This window comes from Haliaeetus albicilla, chromosome 24 (assembly GCF_947461875.1).
Source record: "Haliaeetus albicilla chromosome 24, bHalAlb1.1, whole genome shotgun sequence".
In the NCBI taxonomy this organism is placed as follows: domain Eukaryota; kingdom Metazoa; phylum Chordata; class Aves; order Accipitriformes; family Accipitridae; genus Haliaeetus; species Haliaeetus albicilla.
In genome coordinates this window covers 18,071,822-18,090,218 of record NC_091506.1, presented here as the reverse complement: position 1 = coordinate 18,090,218, position 18,397 = coordinate 18,071,822, and the positions used below count along the sequence as shown (strand labels likewise).

General features: G+C 45.9%; 1 protein-coding gene across 1 annotated transcript in view; it reads left to right on the top strand.

The window, feature by feature from the left end:
• NT5DC2 (5'-nucleotidase domain containing 2) overlaps nucleotides 1-18,397 on the top strand; it is a 30,868-nt gene that overhangs the window by 10,597 nt on the left and 1,874 nt on the right. Inside the window, exons 4-10 of the mRNA XM_069812447.1 lie at nucleotides 624-679; nucleotides 3,029-3,122; nucleotides 7,982-8,110; nucleotides 11,389-11,449; nucleotides 12,115-12,217; nucleotides 12,732-12,833; nucleotides 14,660-14,741. Of these exons, the coding sequence (XP_069668548.1) occupies nucleotides 624-679; nucleotides 3,029-3,122; nucleotides 7,982-8,110; nucleotides 11,389-11,449; nucleotides 12,115-12,217; nucleotides 12,732-12,833; nucleotides 14,660-14,741 (627 nt within the window). The remainder of the gene's footprint in view (nucleotides 1-623; nucleotides 680-3,028; nucleotides 3,123-7,981; nucleotides 8,111-11,388; nucleotides 11,450-12,114; nucleotides 12,218-12,731; nucleotides 12,834-14,659; nucleotides 14,742-18,397) is intronic.

Here is an 18,397-nt window from a genome sequence, read left to right as displayed (position 1 = left end):
TACGCTTCAGAATGATGGATGGAGGAGAAGGGATGACTCACAAATAGGGGAGTCTGATACAAAAAATGCAAAGAAAGCGCTAATGTTACCAGCCTGGTGTGCTCCTGAACATCTTTGCTTAAATGTCTATTGGGGAGGGGGAGAAGTGGTGGAGGGGAGAGCTCTTGTGTGAAGAAAATGCAGCTGCGCTCTAAACCAAAACTTCCCCACTTAGTTCTGCTTAAGATATATGTGACAAGAAATAGATCTCTTGTGCACACAAAGCTCCTTTGGAATGTGTGTGCTTTTGGAAGGGAGATAAGAAGAGACTGTCTGAGTCACAGAAACATTGTTCTCTCATTTTTCAACTGCATCCCTGTCCACAAACTTTGGAATGTAATAGGCCATGGTACTTCATCTCATAGAAAGATGTTCTTTTGCCAGAGAGGCCAATAAAAAGTCACAGTATGAGTAAGTGTACGTAAAAGTGGCTGAAGAGTAAATGCAGCTTAAAGCACATAGATGTGGGATGTTTATATTGAATTTTATTTTCTGAATGTCATTTGTGTGGAACTTGAAAATTAAATAACATTTCAGTGTAAACCTACCCAATTCTAACAGTAAATATCTATCCCTTATCACAGAGTCTTCTCATGAAGATCGATGCTTTCCATTATGTCCAGCTGGGGACGGCATATAGGTCTGTCAGTTCTGAAAATAATTTTCTAAATGCCTATATGTGCAAAGGCGGATTACTAAATCTGAGTGTCTGTTTGTGGCATTTGGTTTTTTTTTTTTCCTGAGCAGAGCACAGTCTCATCTGGCTTATCCTGTTTGCACTTGCTTCAAATGCTTACCTGGCATATAATTGCAGGAGTTATTTTTCTCAAGCATTTCAAGCCAAGTGTGGGTGGGAAGACCTGGAGCTTTTTGTAATGGTTAATAACACATCTGGTCACGTACTCTGCGTGATATCTGAGTTGCAGCTACAGCATGCCTGGGTTAATGTCTCTGAGCAAACACTGCAACTAGGAAAGGACTCCTCTGTATGTCGTCCAGATATGTGCCCGTCTTCTCCAAGCAGGAGTGTATCCCAGCAGTAGTCTGCTGTGCCTTGTCACAAAGCTAAGAGGAGAGTGGTCTGGATGTGCAAATAAAATCTTAAAGCAGTGCAGACATGTCAATAAAGTAGTGATGCATCAGAATCTGGGCTCAGTTTAAGGCCTAGGTTGTCCTGTTTTTCATTCTCTTCTGTTGCTCTCCAGGGAGAGCAGGGTGTGCTTTGGAAGAAGTGGCTGAAACAGTGCAGAGCAAACTTTTCTCCAAAAAGCTGTGAGACTGGAGACTGGGAGAAAACCTTGCCACAAAGTGGAGTGGGGTTGGTGTGTAATAAGTAGTAGTAATTCCTAGATATAGTTAGCAAAGCTCCTGTAAATCTGTGTTGTATTTCCTGAGCATGGAAGCCAATGTTGGGTTTTTTTCTTGAACTCTGCCCTTTTGCTGTTAAGCTTCAGTTACAGTAAACACTCTAAGAATATTAAGAAGGGAGTTTCATAATCAGAGAGAACTGGCTTCTTTGAGTACTAGCTTTTTGGGGGGAGGGTACAGGAAGACGGCTTAGTGCTGCCCTGTATTTCACTTCAGCTTCATGAAGAGATTTTTAGTGAAAACACATTTAAGCGTTTTTTTCCCTAGTGTCCTTTTGGTAGCTATCCTTCTTGGAGTGTCCTTTTCCTAAACTGTCCTTTGCTTTTGAGCAGAACTGAGGCAACTTTTAACTTCTCAGAGGCTGTTCAGACTATTTTTCCTATTCAGACTGAATAGGAAAGGAGAAAGGTATCCTGGTTTCAGTTGGGATAGAGTTAATTTTCTTCTTAGTAGTTAGTACAGTGTGTTTTGGATTTAGTGTGAGAATAATGTTGATAACACACTGATGTTTTAATTGTTGCTAAGTAGTATTTATCCTAGGTTAAGGGGTTTTCAGTTTCCCATGCTCTGCCAGCAAGCAGGTGTACAAGAAGCTGGGAGGGAGCATAGCCAGGAGAGCTGACCCGAACTAGCCAAAGGGATATTCCATACCATAGGATGTCATGCTCAGTACATAAACTGGGAGGAGTTGGCCGGGAGGGGCAGATTGCTGCTTGAGCATTGGTCAGCAAGTGGTGAGCAATTGCACTGCGCATTACTTTCTTTTCTTGGGTTTTATTTTTTAAATTATATTCCTTTTTATTATTGTTGTTGTTGTTATATTTTTATTATTATATTTTCATTATTATATTTTATTATACTTTAGTTATTATATCGTTCTTATCTCAACCCAGGAGTTACTTTTTTTTTTTTCGATTCTCCTCCCTATCCCACTGGGAGTGGGGGGACTGAGTGAGCAGCAGCCTAGTTGCTGGCTGGGCTTAAACCACGACAAAAGAGAAAGTTCCTGACTGCTTGACTAAACAGCCATCAGAAATTGTGCGAGAGATGAAACCTGCAGCAGTCAGACAACCTGATGTTCATGAATGGTACAGCTCATAGCCATACCGTTTTAGGGAAAACCAGCAATATTAGTTGAATGGTCTTAGCAAAGAACTTGTTTTGCTTAGGAAAACTGAATAGGAAGGAAATGTCACTTTCAGAAAGCTGTTTTCCTACACCTTTGCATTTAGTGGTGATACACTTGTGGAAGCAACCTCTCCAAAACTAGTTACCCAGTGCTGCCAAAGTCAGGTCATGGGGCCGACTTGGTGGGGCAGTCCTGGCAGCAGATTGATAGCATACAGAGGGAGGCCTCTGTCTGAACTCTGCTGGAATGTGGATAAAGCCCCTCAATTAACTTGAAGGAGCAAACAAGGTATCTGAAAAATGTCTCGGGAAAGATCTTACGTGAATCTTAAGAAACCATGGAGCTGTCAGGCTCTCTGGCTCTCTTGTGTGCAAGAGAAATGTGTGAGTTTTAGAAAGGAGGGTGTTTGCCCTATCTTCTCTTTCTCTGCAGTTTGTAGCTCTGTGCACCCTGGTGATTATTGACAAACTATTTCTGTTGTTTTGTGCCTAGAGGGCTCAAACCAGTGCCTGATGAAGAGGTAATCGAACTCTACGGTGGTACGCAGCACATCCCGCTGTACCAGATGAGTGACTTCTATGGCAAGGTATTGTAAGTCCTTTACTGCTATGATGCAGCAGCTCTTTTAACAGCTAGGGAAACAGTGAATTATATGAGCATGTAAATGACTCCAGCCTCTCGGACTCCAAAAGGCTCAGTCCCTAGTGAGCTGCAGTGTGTGTTTTTGTTCTAGTGGGAATTTGCCCCAGAGGTTATTTAGCAGTTTAGCATGTGAAAGCCATCTGGGAAGCTTTCCTAAACAGGGCTATTGGCCTAGTGCTGAATGGTTCTGGAGACTGATAAGGAGATGTTCCTTGCTTGTTCCTTGGCCAAATCTAGCTCCCAAGCTACGAGGGCAGCCTGCAATGATGGTGTTTGCCGTGAGTTATGTGGAAGGGGGTATGTGTGTGTAGCAGCAGGGTGCTTGCAATGCCTTTCTCTTTTTGGTTTTGGGTAGGGTTTTTTTCCTTCATGAAAGGGATCCCCCTTACACACCTCTTCAGACCTACTCAGTGGATATTATTCATAGGGTTGGCATCCATGAGTGTTGGGGGGTGTTTTTTAGGCAGGAAAAGCTTACAGTCACAGTAAAGGACTGAAATTCTATCCATAGGAGCTGTAGGAATCCTTTGGTTGCCTGAACTAGAGGAATTTAGGAGACATTTTTCTTCATTAAGTGCCTAGTGTGGTGCAGTGGGCAAGCGGGACCATTCACATCCCTTTTCCCCCCAGAACTGCTTTGTTTCTTGCCCTTTGTCAGTTCAGTAGCCTTAGGAGAAGCTGGAAGAAGGCGGCTAGGCTTCCTCCAGTAATACCCCTTTGAGTCTGCTGTGTGAAGTCTCTAGCAAGGTCACTTTTTGATTTCTTTCTCTCTCTCGGGAATGATTAATCTGCGTGGTTACTTTCTGGATATGTATATACTCTGTTTATAGCTCAGTGTTTTTTCCAGCTTTGAAATAGGATGTTTCTGTTTCAAATTTGATATCTGCCTATAAACTGCACTCGATTAGCCTCCCTCTGTGTAACTCTCCTCACTCTTGACAAACTTGAGATGATTTCACCTTTCTTTTTAAATAATTGTAAACATGAAATCTGCTTCAAGTTGTGGCCTTTTGTAGGACCAGGTGCTCATGCCAAGGTGCCTTTCTGTGCTGCTTTGTGCATACCAGGTGTTCTCTTCTTTCCTAGTAGTTTAGTACTGAAAAATTCGGTATAACATTTAGCCACAGAAGTAGGAATAGCAGCTTATTCTTTGCAAAGAGGTGAATCTCTTTTTCTAATAATGTAATGGACTTCATAAACTAATAGGTGGATCCCAAAGAGAACAAAAGTATATACAACTAATGGCATTTGCATCCAGCAACATCTGCTCAACCTGTGCCACTAGCACCTTAGTGGGAAAGCATCTGGGTTATGATGACTGCTAGTGTGAGCAAGTGCAGTGCAACTGGTGTGGAGTGAGACTGTAGCAGGCATCTTTGACCTTGTCCTCTTTAGTCTGCCACACTGATGTTGCTACCTGTATGGGTAACAGGAAGGTCTGCCAGGTCAGTGATTCTAGGCAACAAGACATAAGAGAAGTGGGACTGATGTAGCTGAAGTGTGTAAATATTCTTCCTTAAGGGTTTTCTTGATCCTCTGTTGGCAGGAATGTGTGGACAGCTACCAGTATCCCAGCACCTACAATAGGTAGGCACAGATCTTGCCCAGGGTTAGACAATGCAACTAGTGTGGCTTTCACTGGCAGGACTTGTAATGAAGGTGGGGAACTTATGGGTGTTGTGGAAAAAGCATATGTAGCGCTCTTTCTAAAACTATGGTCCAGTTTTCATCCTGACTTGTGTCAGTATGTCTGTTGTAAGGAAGTTGAGGCCACTAAATGGAGCAGGGGAGGCTGGACTTGCCTTGTAGAATGATGGCATAAGGCACAAAAACTAAATCAGAGTTGACTACCTACAAGGTAAGTCTTTGCTGTTAACAGTGAACATTTAACTGTCTCCTCTGTGCTTAAGCTCTTGGTGGGACAGGTCATTGCTCTGCTGCACTCTGCTAAATGCCATACCTAGTGATTTCAGTAGGAACTGCCTGTCTGTGTCCCTCTTGCTTCTTTCCCAGAATCACTGAACAGGAAAAAAAGGTAGGGGCTGTTTTCAGGAATTTTTGGTTTTGCTAGTGGGAGAAATGTTCCCTTAGAAACCACACATCAAAATGGACAAAAGTCTGTTGAAAGGATTCAGCAAGTATTGCTAAGCAGCACCACCATGTGCAATATGTGACCCAAACCAGAGGGTGTTCTTCGTGTTCTCTTCTGCTGCAGGTCAAGCTGTCCTGTGCTGGATGGATGGATGAACAGAAATTTTATAACCTTAAGCACACCAACATAGGTTTCAGTTGTGGCATTTTTGGTAACAGACCTCAGACAAAATGCTGGTTGTTATTTCTTTGCCCTTTTGCATCTTTTCTTGAGCCCAATTTGTGTTGTCCTGATATTGCCTTCAGATAGTGCTACAAACAGAGTGCTAGTCTCTTGTTCTACCCTTACAAGACCAGACTAAATGGGAGATGTTACTGTTGTTACATCCTGATGTGACAGTGGCACGTGTTTGTCATTAGGCAGCGTGTGCCCTCTGTCAGCTTCCACCATGTGTACCTTCTGTGATCTTTTGGATACTGCTTTCATGTCTGTCTTTCACATAGCTATAATAAATTCTTTCTGGTATGGACCAGTATTATCCTAGAGAGTTGCAACTCTGTGGCTATCAGTCATGGATTGCTCAAAGTTCACATGCACAGGCATCATGTGACTGGATTGCCAGGGCACCTCTGGTGACTAGGTTGATTGAGAGGTCTATGCACTTCCCAAATTGCTTTTCATATACAAGACCTTATGTGGTGGGTTGACCTTGGCTGAGCGCCAGGTGCCCACCAAAGCCGTTCTGTCACTTCCCCCATCCTCAGCTGGACAGGGGAGAGAAAATATAACAAAGGGCTTGTGGGTCAAGATAAGGACAGGGAGAGATCACTCAACCAATTACCGTCACAGGCAAAACAAACTCAACTTGGGGAAAATTAACTTAATTTATTGCCAATCAACCAGAGTAGGGTAATGAGAAATAAAACCAAATGTCAAAATACTTTCCCTCCACCCCTCCCTTCTTCCTGGGCACAACTTTACTCCTGGATTCTCCACCTACCCCCACCAGTGGCGCAGGGGGACGGAGAATGGGGTTATGATCAGTTCATCACACGTTGTCTCTGCCGCTTCATCCTCCTCAGGGGCAGGAGTCATCACACACTTCCCCTGCTCCAGCATGGGGTCCCTCCCATGGGACACAGTCCTCCACGAACTTCTCCAACGTGGGTCCTTCCCACGGGCTGCAGTTCTTCACAGACTGCTCCAGCATGGGTCTCTTCCACGGGGTGCAGTCCTTCAGGAGCACACTGCTCCAGTGTGGGTCTCTTGTGGGGTCACAAGTCCTGCCAGAAAACCTGCTCCAACGTGGGCTCCTCTCTCCACAGATCCGCAGGTCCTGCCAGGAGCCTGCTCCAGCGTGGGCTTCCCACAGGGTCACAGCCTCCTTCGGGCACCCACCGGCAGGTGGATATCTGCTCCACCGTGGACGTCCCTGGGCTGCAGGGGGACAGCCTGCCTCACCATGGTCTTCCCCACGGGCTGCAGGGGAATCTCTGCTCTGGGGCTTGGAGCATCTCCTCCCCCTCTTTCTTCACTGACCTTGGTGTCTGCAGGGTTGTTTCTCTTACATGTTCTCACTCCTCCCTCTGGCTGCCATTTCTGTGTGTCCCGCAACTTTTTTTTCCTTCTTCAATTTGTTATCCCAGAGGCACTACCACTATCGCTGATGGGCTCAGCCTTGGCTGGTGACAGGTCCATCTTAGAGCCGGCTGGTATTGGCTCTGTCGGACATTGGGGAAGCTTCCAGCAGCTTCTCACTGAAGCCACCGCTGTAACAGTCACCCCCCCAGCTACCAAAATGTTGCCACACAAACCCAATACACCTTAGTAACTGTCCCGTTGGCTGATCTGGCACTTCAGCGATGAAAGATGAAAAAATTGATTCCAGCTTCAGCTTACCAGCGAGACTCACCATAGTCCTCTGCACAGGTGGTACATACTGAATAAACAAGCTTTATTATACTGGAAGGCCTCTCTGCAGCCAAAGTTGGCTGTTGACTTGCTGATAGATTTGTGATTGATAGGCAATAAAAATAGCAAATGTATGGGAGAGCTGCAACCTTGCCTAACGCAAAGTAAGTTAATCCTTGGTCAGGATTTAATTGTCCATATCCACTTGACTTGCTGGGTGGGCTGAAGTTCTTCTTTGTGCCCACTCTGGGTTTTCCGTAGTGACTCAAGGGCAGACAGGCATTGACAAACTGCTTGTTGGCATGATACTTGCATTGCTGTGTGAAACCTCACTGGAGTGGTTAGAGCAGCTTTGGTGCCCACGTGTCCAGTGTCACAGCCTGGTTTAGATGAGCAATGGGGCACCTCCAGCAAGGGCCATAGCTGCTTCTGTAGCAGAACATTGTCTGTTGGCACCTGTGGTAAAGCCAAGAGGCCAGGTGGGAAGCAGAGGGCATGGGGTTGAAATAAAAGTTAATGTCTAGGACTGACTCCCCGCTTCCTCCACCTTCACCCCATGGTGTTAATGATTCTGGGTTTGTTCAATGATTTCTGTGAAGGAGAAATCTCTCTCTTGTCAAGTGTTAATGCATTAGGTTAGTGTTTTGGTTGAGAAGAGAGGGCTACTTGCTGAGCGTTTTTCTTTTTTTAGCCTGGAATGTCTTCCAGATGGTACTCAATGATATGAGTTTGTTTGTCGGCTTTTTTTTTTTTTAAGTATTTCTTGTTTAATGTGTCTCCTTCATTTTTTTGCTTTCCAGGGTCCATCACTTAAGCAGTTTATGGACATTTTTTCTCTTCCTGAAATGACGCTGCTCTCTTCAGTCATTGATTACTTCATAACTCATGGCATTGAGTTTGACCAGGTGCATCTTTACAAGGATATATCTGTAAGTAAAATGTCGACTGTCCCATAGCTCATACTACATGAGAATTGTGAGCTCTTTGGCTTGTGAGCACTGGTGAGTTCTGCAGCACCCAAACCTAAGGGGCTATTACTGAGTAGCCTAATATGACAGCATTGTTGCCCCTTTAGGTTAAAGCATTACCAGGGAATATTCAAAGTTGTGTTTTCAGAACATGTTATGTTTCTGTCTGTAGTACAGAGTTGGTGTTGCTGTACATTCTCTTGCAGGAGTGCCTAGGCTGGTTAGGTTGAAGGTCCTTCAGTGGGAAATATGTCACAAAGCTTGTGTAAATGTTTTCTGGTGCTGCAGACTTTTAAGCTCTATGTTTTCATGTTAATATCTCATTTTTCAAAGAGGCTTGGTCTGACCATGTACCAAACAGTTTGGTTTATACAGTGATTGTTGTGAAACACCTGACCTTGCCTGCTCTGAGAATCCACCCCTTGCCTTTGCAGCTACAGAGTAGTCTGATCCTTTGGGATGTTTTCCAGTGGGTAACTATAGCTTTCAAGAGCCAGTTACTTCAAGGTGCCAGCTGTGCCTTCCAGCTTCACTCCTGGCATTTGAAAGGGCTGCATGGGATTATCAGCATTGTTTGGGGGTACTGTTTGACTTCTTAGTTAATGCTGTAGGCAAGATGTAATTGCTTGAGATTGCTGTCCTGGGTGACTTCTGTTGACAGATGATGCATCTTCCTTGGTAGCCAAGTCTTATTGCGTGCCTTTTTCCATGGAAAGGGGTTTTTGATTTGTACCTTATGGGAATCTTATGCTCATCCACTGGTAGAAGCCCATACGTATGCTGTTCAGTCTTCTTATGAGGGAAGTGGAGCTCCACATCTGTGCTGCTTCCTTTGTGATAAGGATCCATCTTGTCAGCTTTGCTGCAGCCAAGGATTACAGCTTACGTTCTGACCTTCTGTTACTGCTTGATAAGAGCATGTCAGCCGGTTTCCCACAAGAGCTTAACATGTTTCTAGGGTGTTAGTTATTGTAGTTGTTTTCGCTCTGGGGGTGGGGAAAATGGGGAGAGGGGATACAGCTGACTCCTGAGGCCTTTTGTCAAGAGTGTCTTCTGAACCTTCTTTTGAGGTCAAAATGAATGTGTTCCTAATTGAAATCTTGAGAGCGTGTGGGTGGTTGCCACAGCCTAATACATACTCAATACAGGGAAAATGGTATGCTCAAGGCCCAAAACTACTGAGTGCTAATCCTGGCATTTGTCTTTGCATCCTTTGCTGAGGGATGTGGTCATTCCTGAGAAGTCACTGAGGTAGGCAGAGAAGAGAGCTACAACAGAAAATCTATGCCAGTGCCTGAAATCTATACTGAAAAGTTGGGAGGTGTCCTGTGCTCTCACCAGAAGAGTACTTGCTTTTTCTGTACAATGAGGATCCACAAACATTTTTGCAAAACTTATCCCTTTGCGGTACCCAAGTGCAAGTGCAAAGAAATTGTTCGTGGACATGAGCGAAGAGATCCTTTTGGGCCTATGCAGACATGTGTCCGAGAGGACTTGCATAGCCCCAACCATTATTACAACACAGGCTGACAGTGGGTTAAGACCTGTCTAAACCTGACACTCTTCTGTAATTCTTAGTGGTAATCCTAATGGCATCGTTGTGTGTTTGGGAGCAGGTTGAGTGCTAGAGACACTGCACTGAGTCAAAAGGGCAGACCCTAAAGCAATGGTAAAGGTTGAAGCTGACATGTAAACCAAGTAGTTCAGTCACGCCAGTTTGGTTGCTTTGTATTTGAGAGTAAGAACATACAGTTTACCCTGCTTTCCTTTGGAGGAGTTTGTGAGCCCTGTTTGACGCCTCCCCAGGCTACCAAGATTTTGCCTGCAGGAACCTTATAGTTCTTCCCCTTTCTTTTTTGTTTTGTTTTGTGTTTTTTTTTCTTTTGTTTTTTTGGGGGGCAGGAGTTTAGGGAAGGAGCACACTGTAATCCCTTTGTCCTGCAAAGGTAGTTTTTACACAAATCCAAGTGTTGCTTGCTTTTAGTGCCAGTGCTGGTCAAGAGAAAGTTGTTATCTTGCTAGCGGTCTTGCTTTTTTTTCAGTTTCTTTCCAATAAGGCACTCTCTTGGTGAATGAGATGTGACCTCTGCCTTTTTACCATTCAAATCTACATGGTGGAAGGAGACTCCTAAAACTCTGTTTTGAAGAGGTAACGCCTCCTCCTTCATTGTACCCCATCTAAGTTGTAAATTCTAGTTCTCTCCCAGCTTTGAAGGAAATAATTTTTGGGGTGACGAGCAGGTTTCACCAGCACTGCTGTGAGACCAAGTGACTCTGGCATCGTGTGCAAGTGCCACTGTAGCAATGTCAGTGGTGAGTGTGGGAATCCAGTCTGAAAGAGCAACTCCCAAAGGAGCACATGTAGTGTAACAGGGATTTAAGGGTCCTGGGGAAAGGCAGCATTTGTTTACCTGTCTGAATTGTCAGAGATGAAAATGGTACCGTTAAAACAAGCATTTGCATGTGTAAACACTGCAAAATGGGCTGCTGCTCTTGAAATGGTTTTGTGTATCTGACGTATCTCATTGGATAGAGACTTGGGAAGAATCTCAGTTGGGTGTGTCCAAAAATGTGTTGCATCTTGGCCTCCGGCCTGGAAAATAGAGGATATTTGGATGCCCTTGACAATATCTGTTTTAACTTGCCTCCCTCCTGAAAAGTGAGCAGCTCTGTTTTGGCAAAAACCCCTCACCCTCCTAGTGGAAGCTTCTGCTCTGCCTGTGCCCACTGGCCCTCCTTGGCTTGTGGGGAGTGTTTTGGCGTTACAGATGCTCACCTCTGCTGCTGTTTGCCTTGGCCATGCTCCCATTGTTTGGGTCACGTTTGGCAGAGCTTCCACAGGCATAGGGAGGAAGAAAAGCCAGCTAGTGTCTGGGGCAGTAAATGGTTTTGGAGTTGCACAGTCTTGATTGCCTTGGTACCAGTGTGTTAGCATGTGCGTTAACATGTGCTGGTTTCCAGGAGCAGGAAGGAAGTTGTGCTCTCATGGATAGGTTTTGAGGTTTCTCCCCTTGTACTGCATCAGCTGAGCTAGCCACTGTGGTGTTCTTTTTGGCACGTTGGTGAGCCTCGCTCTACAAGGTCTTCTGCTTAGCATTAATGTAGCTTTTGTTCATTCAGCAAGAAGAGGGGATGTGTCATTACTCTATTGGTCCTCAGTAGTAGCATAAGGTTTGCATGCTGGGAAATAGGAATGCCATATGTAAAACTGAAACTTTTTTCCCTGCCCTTTTCTTTAGGATGCTATTAGAGATGTACATGTGAAAGGAGTGATGTACAAATGGATTGAAAAAGATCTGGGTGAGTTTAAACAGAGCTCTGGTGCCAAATCCATTTTGATGTGTCTTGTCCTATGTGGTGTTCTTTGTAAGATGACTGTGTAGGCCCTACACACAGTCATAGGAGTCAGGGGGACGCAGAACTTAATGAAATACTTGATTGTGGCATGCCTAAAGGCAGCTGAGGGGTAGAGTAGCACTAAGAACTGCGTGGTATTTAGGGTCAGATGGAAGATCTATTTTAATGGAGGAAACAGCTACCTCATTGCTTGTGTTTCTGTTTTCCTTCAGCTTGTAAGCGAGGGATGATGGTCCTTGGCATGATATGAATGTGCAAAGGCACCATCTGGGAAGGCTTCCTGGTCATTCAGGGGAAAGCAAGCTCCTGGTAGCAGCATGGCCTGGAGTGGCTGTGCCTGTCCCATGTGACACTATGGTATCAACCTTTTTTACTAACCTTTTCAGTTCCTCAGTCTTTCTCTTCCCTCTAGATAGGATTGATGAGGATGAGGAAGGCCATTCTGTCACCATGGTGTTTCACTACCTGCCTGTCTGGGATGGATCTAACTCAGGCCTTTTGCATCCCTGGTGGTATAGGGGTTAGGTTTGTTTCTGTTTTTAAAGAAATGTGGTTGTGATTTATGCCAAAATTTTTTGATTGATGATGTCTGTTTTATTCTGATATAGAACAGTATATTCTGCATGGGGATGAGATCTATGCTGTGCTAAACCGACTGGTGAACCACAAGAAGAAACTCTTCCTCATTACAAACAGTCCCTTTAGCTTTGTGTGAGTACTGTTATTGCACATTGACGGGTCACCACAGCGCAGCAAGAGCTGTGCAGTGCAGTCTCTCCTGTGAGCATTTGAAAGTTGTATGCTAGAGGTTTTTGCGGCAATAGTCATGAGAGTGCTGTCTGGGAACCGGTTGTGGTGAATGTTGCACCCCACAGTGCTCTCTACATCGACTCTCACTTTTTGAAGAAGGTGGAAGGCTGTGGCTGGCCCCAGTGTTACAGAACTGCCACTTTGGATTACCTCTAGCAGCTTTTTCTGCATCACAGACTTCTTTGGACTTCCCATGTTATAGGAGAAAGGGTAGGACAGCTTGAAACAGTCGAAGTGCTACATCAGTAATCCATGCAATGAAACAGCCTTGGGGGGCGGGGGGGTGTCACAAATCTCTAAGCTTTCTTCTCTGTTACTGAAATGAGAGTAAATTTAGGACAGACTGCTGTAAAGATGCAGTGTTGGGTGAAAAGGAGTACTGGATCTGTTAACTTTTCTGTTCCTTTGCCCTTAGGGATAAAGGAATGAAACACATGGTTGGCAAGAACTGGCGGGACTTATTCGACATGGTCATTGTGCAAGCTGACAAGCCCAACTTCTTCACGGATCGGCGGAAGTACGTGTCCCCAGGGCAATGCTGCATTGCTGCATGTAGGCCTGAGGTTTTGGGCCCCCTTCCCTGGAATAAACGGCTCCTTTTACCTTCCAAAAAAGTAGTGGTTTTCTAAGCATAATCTAGGTCCAGTAGGCATCGAGCCTTCCACTGTCCTCTCAGATACTCTCTGAGGAGATGAAAACTGACCAGTCTGGGAATAAGTGGATAGACTGGGTAGTGCCAAGCAGAAAGCATGTTTCTAAAATTGGCTGTCTTAAGTCTCATCAGTTTTGTCATGTTCTGGGCTTAACTTAGATTTTTAGGGGTAATAATGTACTTAAATGTTCAGAAAGAAGAGAGGAGTGGAATGGCATGTATGAGAGCTGGCCATTTCTTGGCCCTAGGTCTTGAGAGTGTGCCAAAATCTTTCCTTTTCCTGTTCCCCACAGCAAATATCTGTGTGGTTTGGTTTTTTGTTTTGTTTTGTTGGTTTTTTTTGGTTGTTGTTGTTTTTAGTTACTGGGTACATGCTGTTTGGTAATTGGCAGCTCTGGAAGCCTTTGTACGTGGCAGCTGGGTTTTGTGGTCAGTTAGGAGCTGCCAAGGGACTAGCTGATAGACAAGCTGCTGTCCTCGCTTTGCTCTTTGGATTATTTGCTTTGGGAACTTGCGTCTGCTTTGTTGCCTCAGCTTACGACTGACCAGGAATTAGTGCTCTTGAGGGAGAGGTCTATTCTTTCCTCTTTACGTATTTTCTTCCCCCATTTCCCAGGCCACTAGCATAAACAGGAGTAAACCTACGAAATGGCTTTATAAGCTGTGCTGACCTGTTAAAAGTTTTCTTCATGGGATGTAGGTGAAGTGTCTTACAAATGCAGCCTGGAGCTATGACGATCTGGCCCCCTAGGAGATAAAACCTTATGGCTGCACGGTGCCTAAGGTCCACTCGTAGTAGGCCAGTAGAGTGAAATGGCACATACATCCAAGGTGAGGGAAACCTCCTGATGGTGAGCTGTAGTGAATTGTGGAGTGTTTTATCTGAGGGAAAATGCAGGTGTGCACTGGAGATCACTTGTGGCTGAGAAGCCCCTTGCCTGGGTAGGATGTAGAGTTCATGGTGGGAGGCTGGATTCCTTCTGCCCTATGGCAGCTCAGGATCATACAATACTTCTGGATGAGATTGTGCTCTGCTTGCAGCAGGAGCAGCTTCATACCAAGGCTTTGATCCTGGAGCTCACAGTTTGGAACTTATACCCCAAGAGGGAGCAATGTTCCCCTCAAGCATGAATGTTAATGGGCGTCAAGTAACTTAAGCATTGTTTTGCTTCTTCTGTCCAAGTGGAAGGTAACCAAGCAAGCCCTTGGGAACAACAGGAGCCAGCTCCTGTCAGCTGCCGAGATCAGCATGGAGACTGATTTCCATCCACTCTGCAGACTGCTTTATCCTATTAAGACATTCCACGGTCTCTGGGCTGGGGCATAGCCAGACTGGAACAGGACACAAAGTGTTTCATGGCAAAGCCTTCTTGGTCTTAGCATTTCAGAGGGAGTCTTTATTGTTATTATTTTTTTCCTCTTCTCTGTATCTGAAAAGCAAGAAGAGTTGTTAGGGATATTGGCATGAAATGGTTACAGTCAATGGAAGCATTTTGAAAAGATATTTCCCTCTCGCACTTTCTCTTTCCCTGAGAAAATAGTGCAGAATGCCCAGAAGGTCGCTTCTCACGTAGAGATTTTATTATGTGTTGTTACATAGGTAAACAAGTTTTCCAATTCAGATGTTGTGGTTGCTGGGTAACAATCACCAAAAATCAAAAGAAGTTGACATCTGCCCCCTTTTTTTCCAGACCTTTTCGAAAACTGGATGATAAAGGCTCACTGCAGTGGGACAAAATAAACCAGCTGGAGAAAGGAAAGATCTACAAAGAGGTAAAGTGAATGGGTGCATAAGGGGTATGAAGCAAGAGGCTGAAATGGTGGGGACTTATAAGACAGCTGCAGTTTTGGAAGTCACTGGAAAAGCCTGGAAGTCACTGGAAAACAGGAAAATCTGCTTAGTCAGGATAGGGGAAAATGCTGGGTTCTTCTGTAGGTCATTTGTGGCTGTTTGATGTTTGAAAAGTGAAAAATGGAAGTCCTTGTAAAGAGCATCTGTGATACTTAGAGGGCATTTGTAAGAAGACATGCTCTAGGCTCTGTGTGCTGCGCTGGTTGGTGGTAGCAAGAGATGCCCTCTGTCCACATGCAGAGAGCCCTAGCTGGCCCAGTAGGACACTGTCCCCCTGAATGCTTTCAGCATGTCTCTTGGCATGCTGTGGAGCAATAGCCTTGTGATTTGCATGCCTCTGAAAAGTCTTTCAGCTTCCGCTGGGATGTAAGCATTAGAATAAAGGGTCTTTTCCTTTATCGGAAAGCCTTGCCAAGGCTTGTGTTGTCTGTCAGTGTGTGATAAACTAGCCTCTGAGAATGGTGATAAATGCTTCGTGCCAGGTGTAGAAAAGGCTGCTCTCCTGGCAATCACAGCTTTTTACAGTTGCAGGAGGCAGAGCTGAAATAAAGTATAACAGAGCTGCCTGGCAGGAAAACTTTTTGTCTGCAGCTCTGAAACAGTTTTCTACCCAGCTCCATGTAGGTCATGCTGCAGAAGGGCGTGTAACAGGAGTGATGTATTCCACCCAGCTCAGCTGGGCTTGGCATTAGAGATGGACGGACAACAGGGACAAGGAGGGAAAAGGCAAAGCAGGGCCAGTTAACTTAGGGTGTTGGGTGCTTGCCTTTCTGCCCAGGAGAACCTGTGCTGAGTTATCTCTTCCAGGCTGAGTTTTTCCCTGCTGCTGCCCTGTTTGTGTGAGAAGGGGTAGCAGGGAAACATCCTCTGCATGTGTGGCAGAGGTCAGTGAATGCCCCCTGCCCTGGTACACAATGAAACCTTCACCCTAAGAGCTCAGTTCTGACATTGTCCAGTGTGGCCAATAGTGCAGTTTTCCCTTGGCTCTTCTGATGACCTGGTCCTGAAACTCTTGTTCTGGAGGGCCTCCCAAGAGTGTGGTAGTTCAGGGTAAGAAGGCAGAGCTCTCTGCAATCTGATGTGTAGGCAAAGATCTTCCACACCTCACTCCAAATTGTCTTCCATAAGGTTGGAAAAGGTGGACTTGTGGAGGAGGGAATAGAGAAACAAGGGTGATCAAATAGGGTACAAAGCCTCGCTCCCATCTCTCTACTCTTCCTGAAAGACAAGCATGTCCAAAGGATGGGCTGTTACTCTGGTGAGCTTGCTGCCTTGGGGTGTTCTCCTTGTAGCTGGTCTGTCCCCTGAGAACAAGTTGCCTCTGGCTTTGGGACGGTTTGTTCTTGGTTATATGAACTGTTCAATCCCACAGGAAGAAACTGTTAGTGAGATCGCAGTCAATTAGCTGGGACCTGACCTGTGGTAGAAAAGTAGGTCACGTCCCTGAGTAGTGCTGTTGGGAAGTCTCTGGCCTGTCTGGTGGGTCTGTCAAAGTGCTCTGCTAGCATCCTATCCTCTGCCAAGAGCTTGGAGCTGGGAACATACAAGTAGAGCTCATACAAAGTCTCTCTCACACGGGCAAACTTTCCCAGTGGGTTAGCAGCTCCCTTAGGAGAAAAGATGCACCTCAGCCATGGGGTTTATTGCTGAATTAAATCCTGCTCTTGACCACCTACATCTTGTGGCGACAGGTTGCTCACCCAAGTGAATGGTGCATTGAGGAAGGGAAAAGCTGAGGGAAGAAGGAGGGATGGGTAGGATTTTGGGCTCCTCTCCAGTTCTTCCCCACCACAATGTTCATCCAACTGCATCAAGGTTGTTGCCTAACCGTGGTTCTTGGGATGTGACAGAGTGTGTATCTTGGTTGTAGTCCATCCTGTCCCCAGCATTTCTGGTTTCTTGGAGTGCCACAATATGCTTCTTTCTGCCAAGTGTTAGTGACCGTGGACCTTGCTGTGCTGGTGATGTTGCTAGAGGCCTCTGTGCTGACCTGTTCCTCTCCCCTGAAGCACAGCTGTATGGTGCTGTGCTGTGGGCATCTCATACGAATGGCACCTCAGGGCTTGGTGTTTTGCACTGAGGACTGGGAAGGTCAAGTGATGGCCCTCTAGTCCCTCCTTTCTGATTGATGTGTTTTCTGTGTGGGGGACGTATGTACTCCCATCCCTCCCTAGTCTGTGATCTCAGGAGGGGAGGAGGACAGCCAGCTCCTGGAGGTCATTTAACAGGTCTGTGGTTCAGTGGAGGTCCACGAGAAGGTCTCCTGGCTGTCGGACCCACTGCTGTTTGAGATGACTGGAGCACAGCAAAAGGACCATCCTCCTCCCAAGGCTGGGGTCCATTTCACTGCTCTGCCAGTAGCCTCGTGAGCAACTCTCAAGCGAGCAGCAGCAATGTTGTGTCCAAGAAATGCAGAGGCCTGCCTGGCCCTGTGTTTCCGCGCTGCTAAGGGAAGTCTGCACCGCTCCAGTGATGCTGCAGCAACAGGAGGCCCAGCATGCTGGTTCTGGGCACCCTTTGCAGTCCATATAGCGTGTTGCCAGCAGCCAAATGCAGGGCTGCAGGCTGTTGTGGGAGCTGGCTTATATTTGGGGGTTTTCTGTCCGGGCCAGTGCTGTTGGGTAGGCATGCTAGTTCTTTCCTAGCACTGGAGACTGGCTGGAGAGATTGCTGCCAAGTGGCTCGCAAGTTTGCATTGACTGCTTGTGCTGACACAGTCTAGTCTGCTGGTGCTGGTGGGGCCTTTTCCTTTCCTAGTGGGTTTTGTTTCCATTGTGACTCATGTGGAAAACTTGCGTGGAGATGGAAGGGGGGTCCCTGAAGTCTCCTCTGTGTGCAGACGGATGTTTGGAAAGCCTTGAAAGCTGCTCTGTGCGGTGCCTTAGCTGGTGCTTTGGGGTTTGGTTTGTTTTACTTAGCTGTGAATCTGCCCAAGCTGCCTGGCTTTTTGGCTTGGTTAAGCAATTCCTGTGAACGCGTGGGTGGTGTTAATCTTTTGGGTTGGGATGGTTGTCAGTGATGTGAGAACAGCCTCAAGTGCTCCTGACTCCAACAGCCTTGCATGATAGCACTCACTTCACCTCTGATGCACCTGGTGAGGTGAAATCATTATCACCTGAGCCCAACAACGTCTAAACCCAGAATACCTGGGGTTCTTTCTGTCCATCACTCAAGCTTTTCTAATAATTTAGGTGTCTTTCACTTTTGGCTTCTAAACTGCCTCCTTTTGTTGCCTTTTTAGTCCATGTAGTCCTCTTGGCTTGCTGTGGTCTAGAGCACAGAACTTGCCCTGAATTGCCTATTGGGTTCGGAAGAGTTTCCACCTTTTTCTGTAGCTTAAGAAAAGCTGCAGCATGTACAGGAGGGTTGTCACATGGGAAGAAAGTGAAATAAGGTGAGGAAGGACGGAAACCTCTGGGTTTGGATGGTGGGGGAGCAAGCAGGTTGAAATCTCATGAGCGCTCACATCTGCATGCGGTAAGGTGGCACATCCAGTTGCGCTGACAGCGCTGTTGGGGTGGCTGCCCAGTACCATGCGGTGAGGATGGAGGCATTTGGCCTGTAACCATGTTTCTCT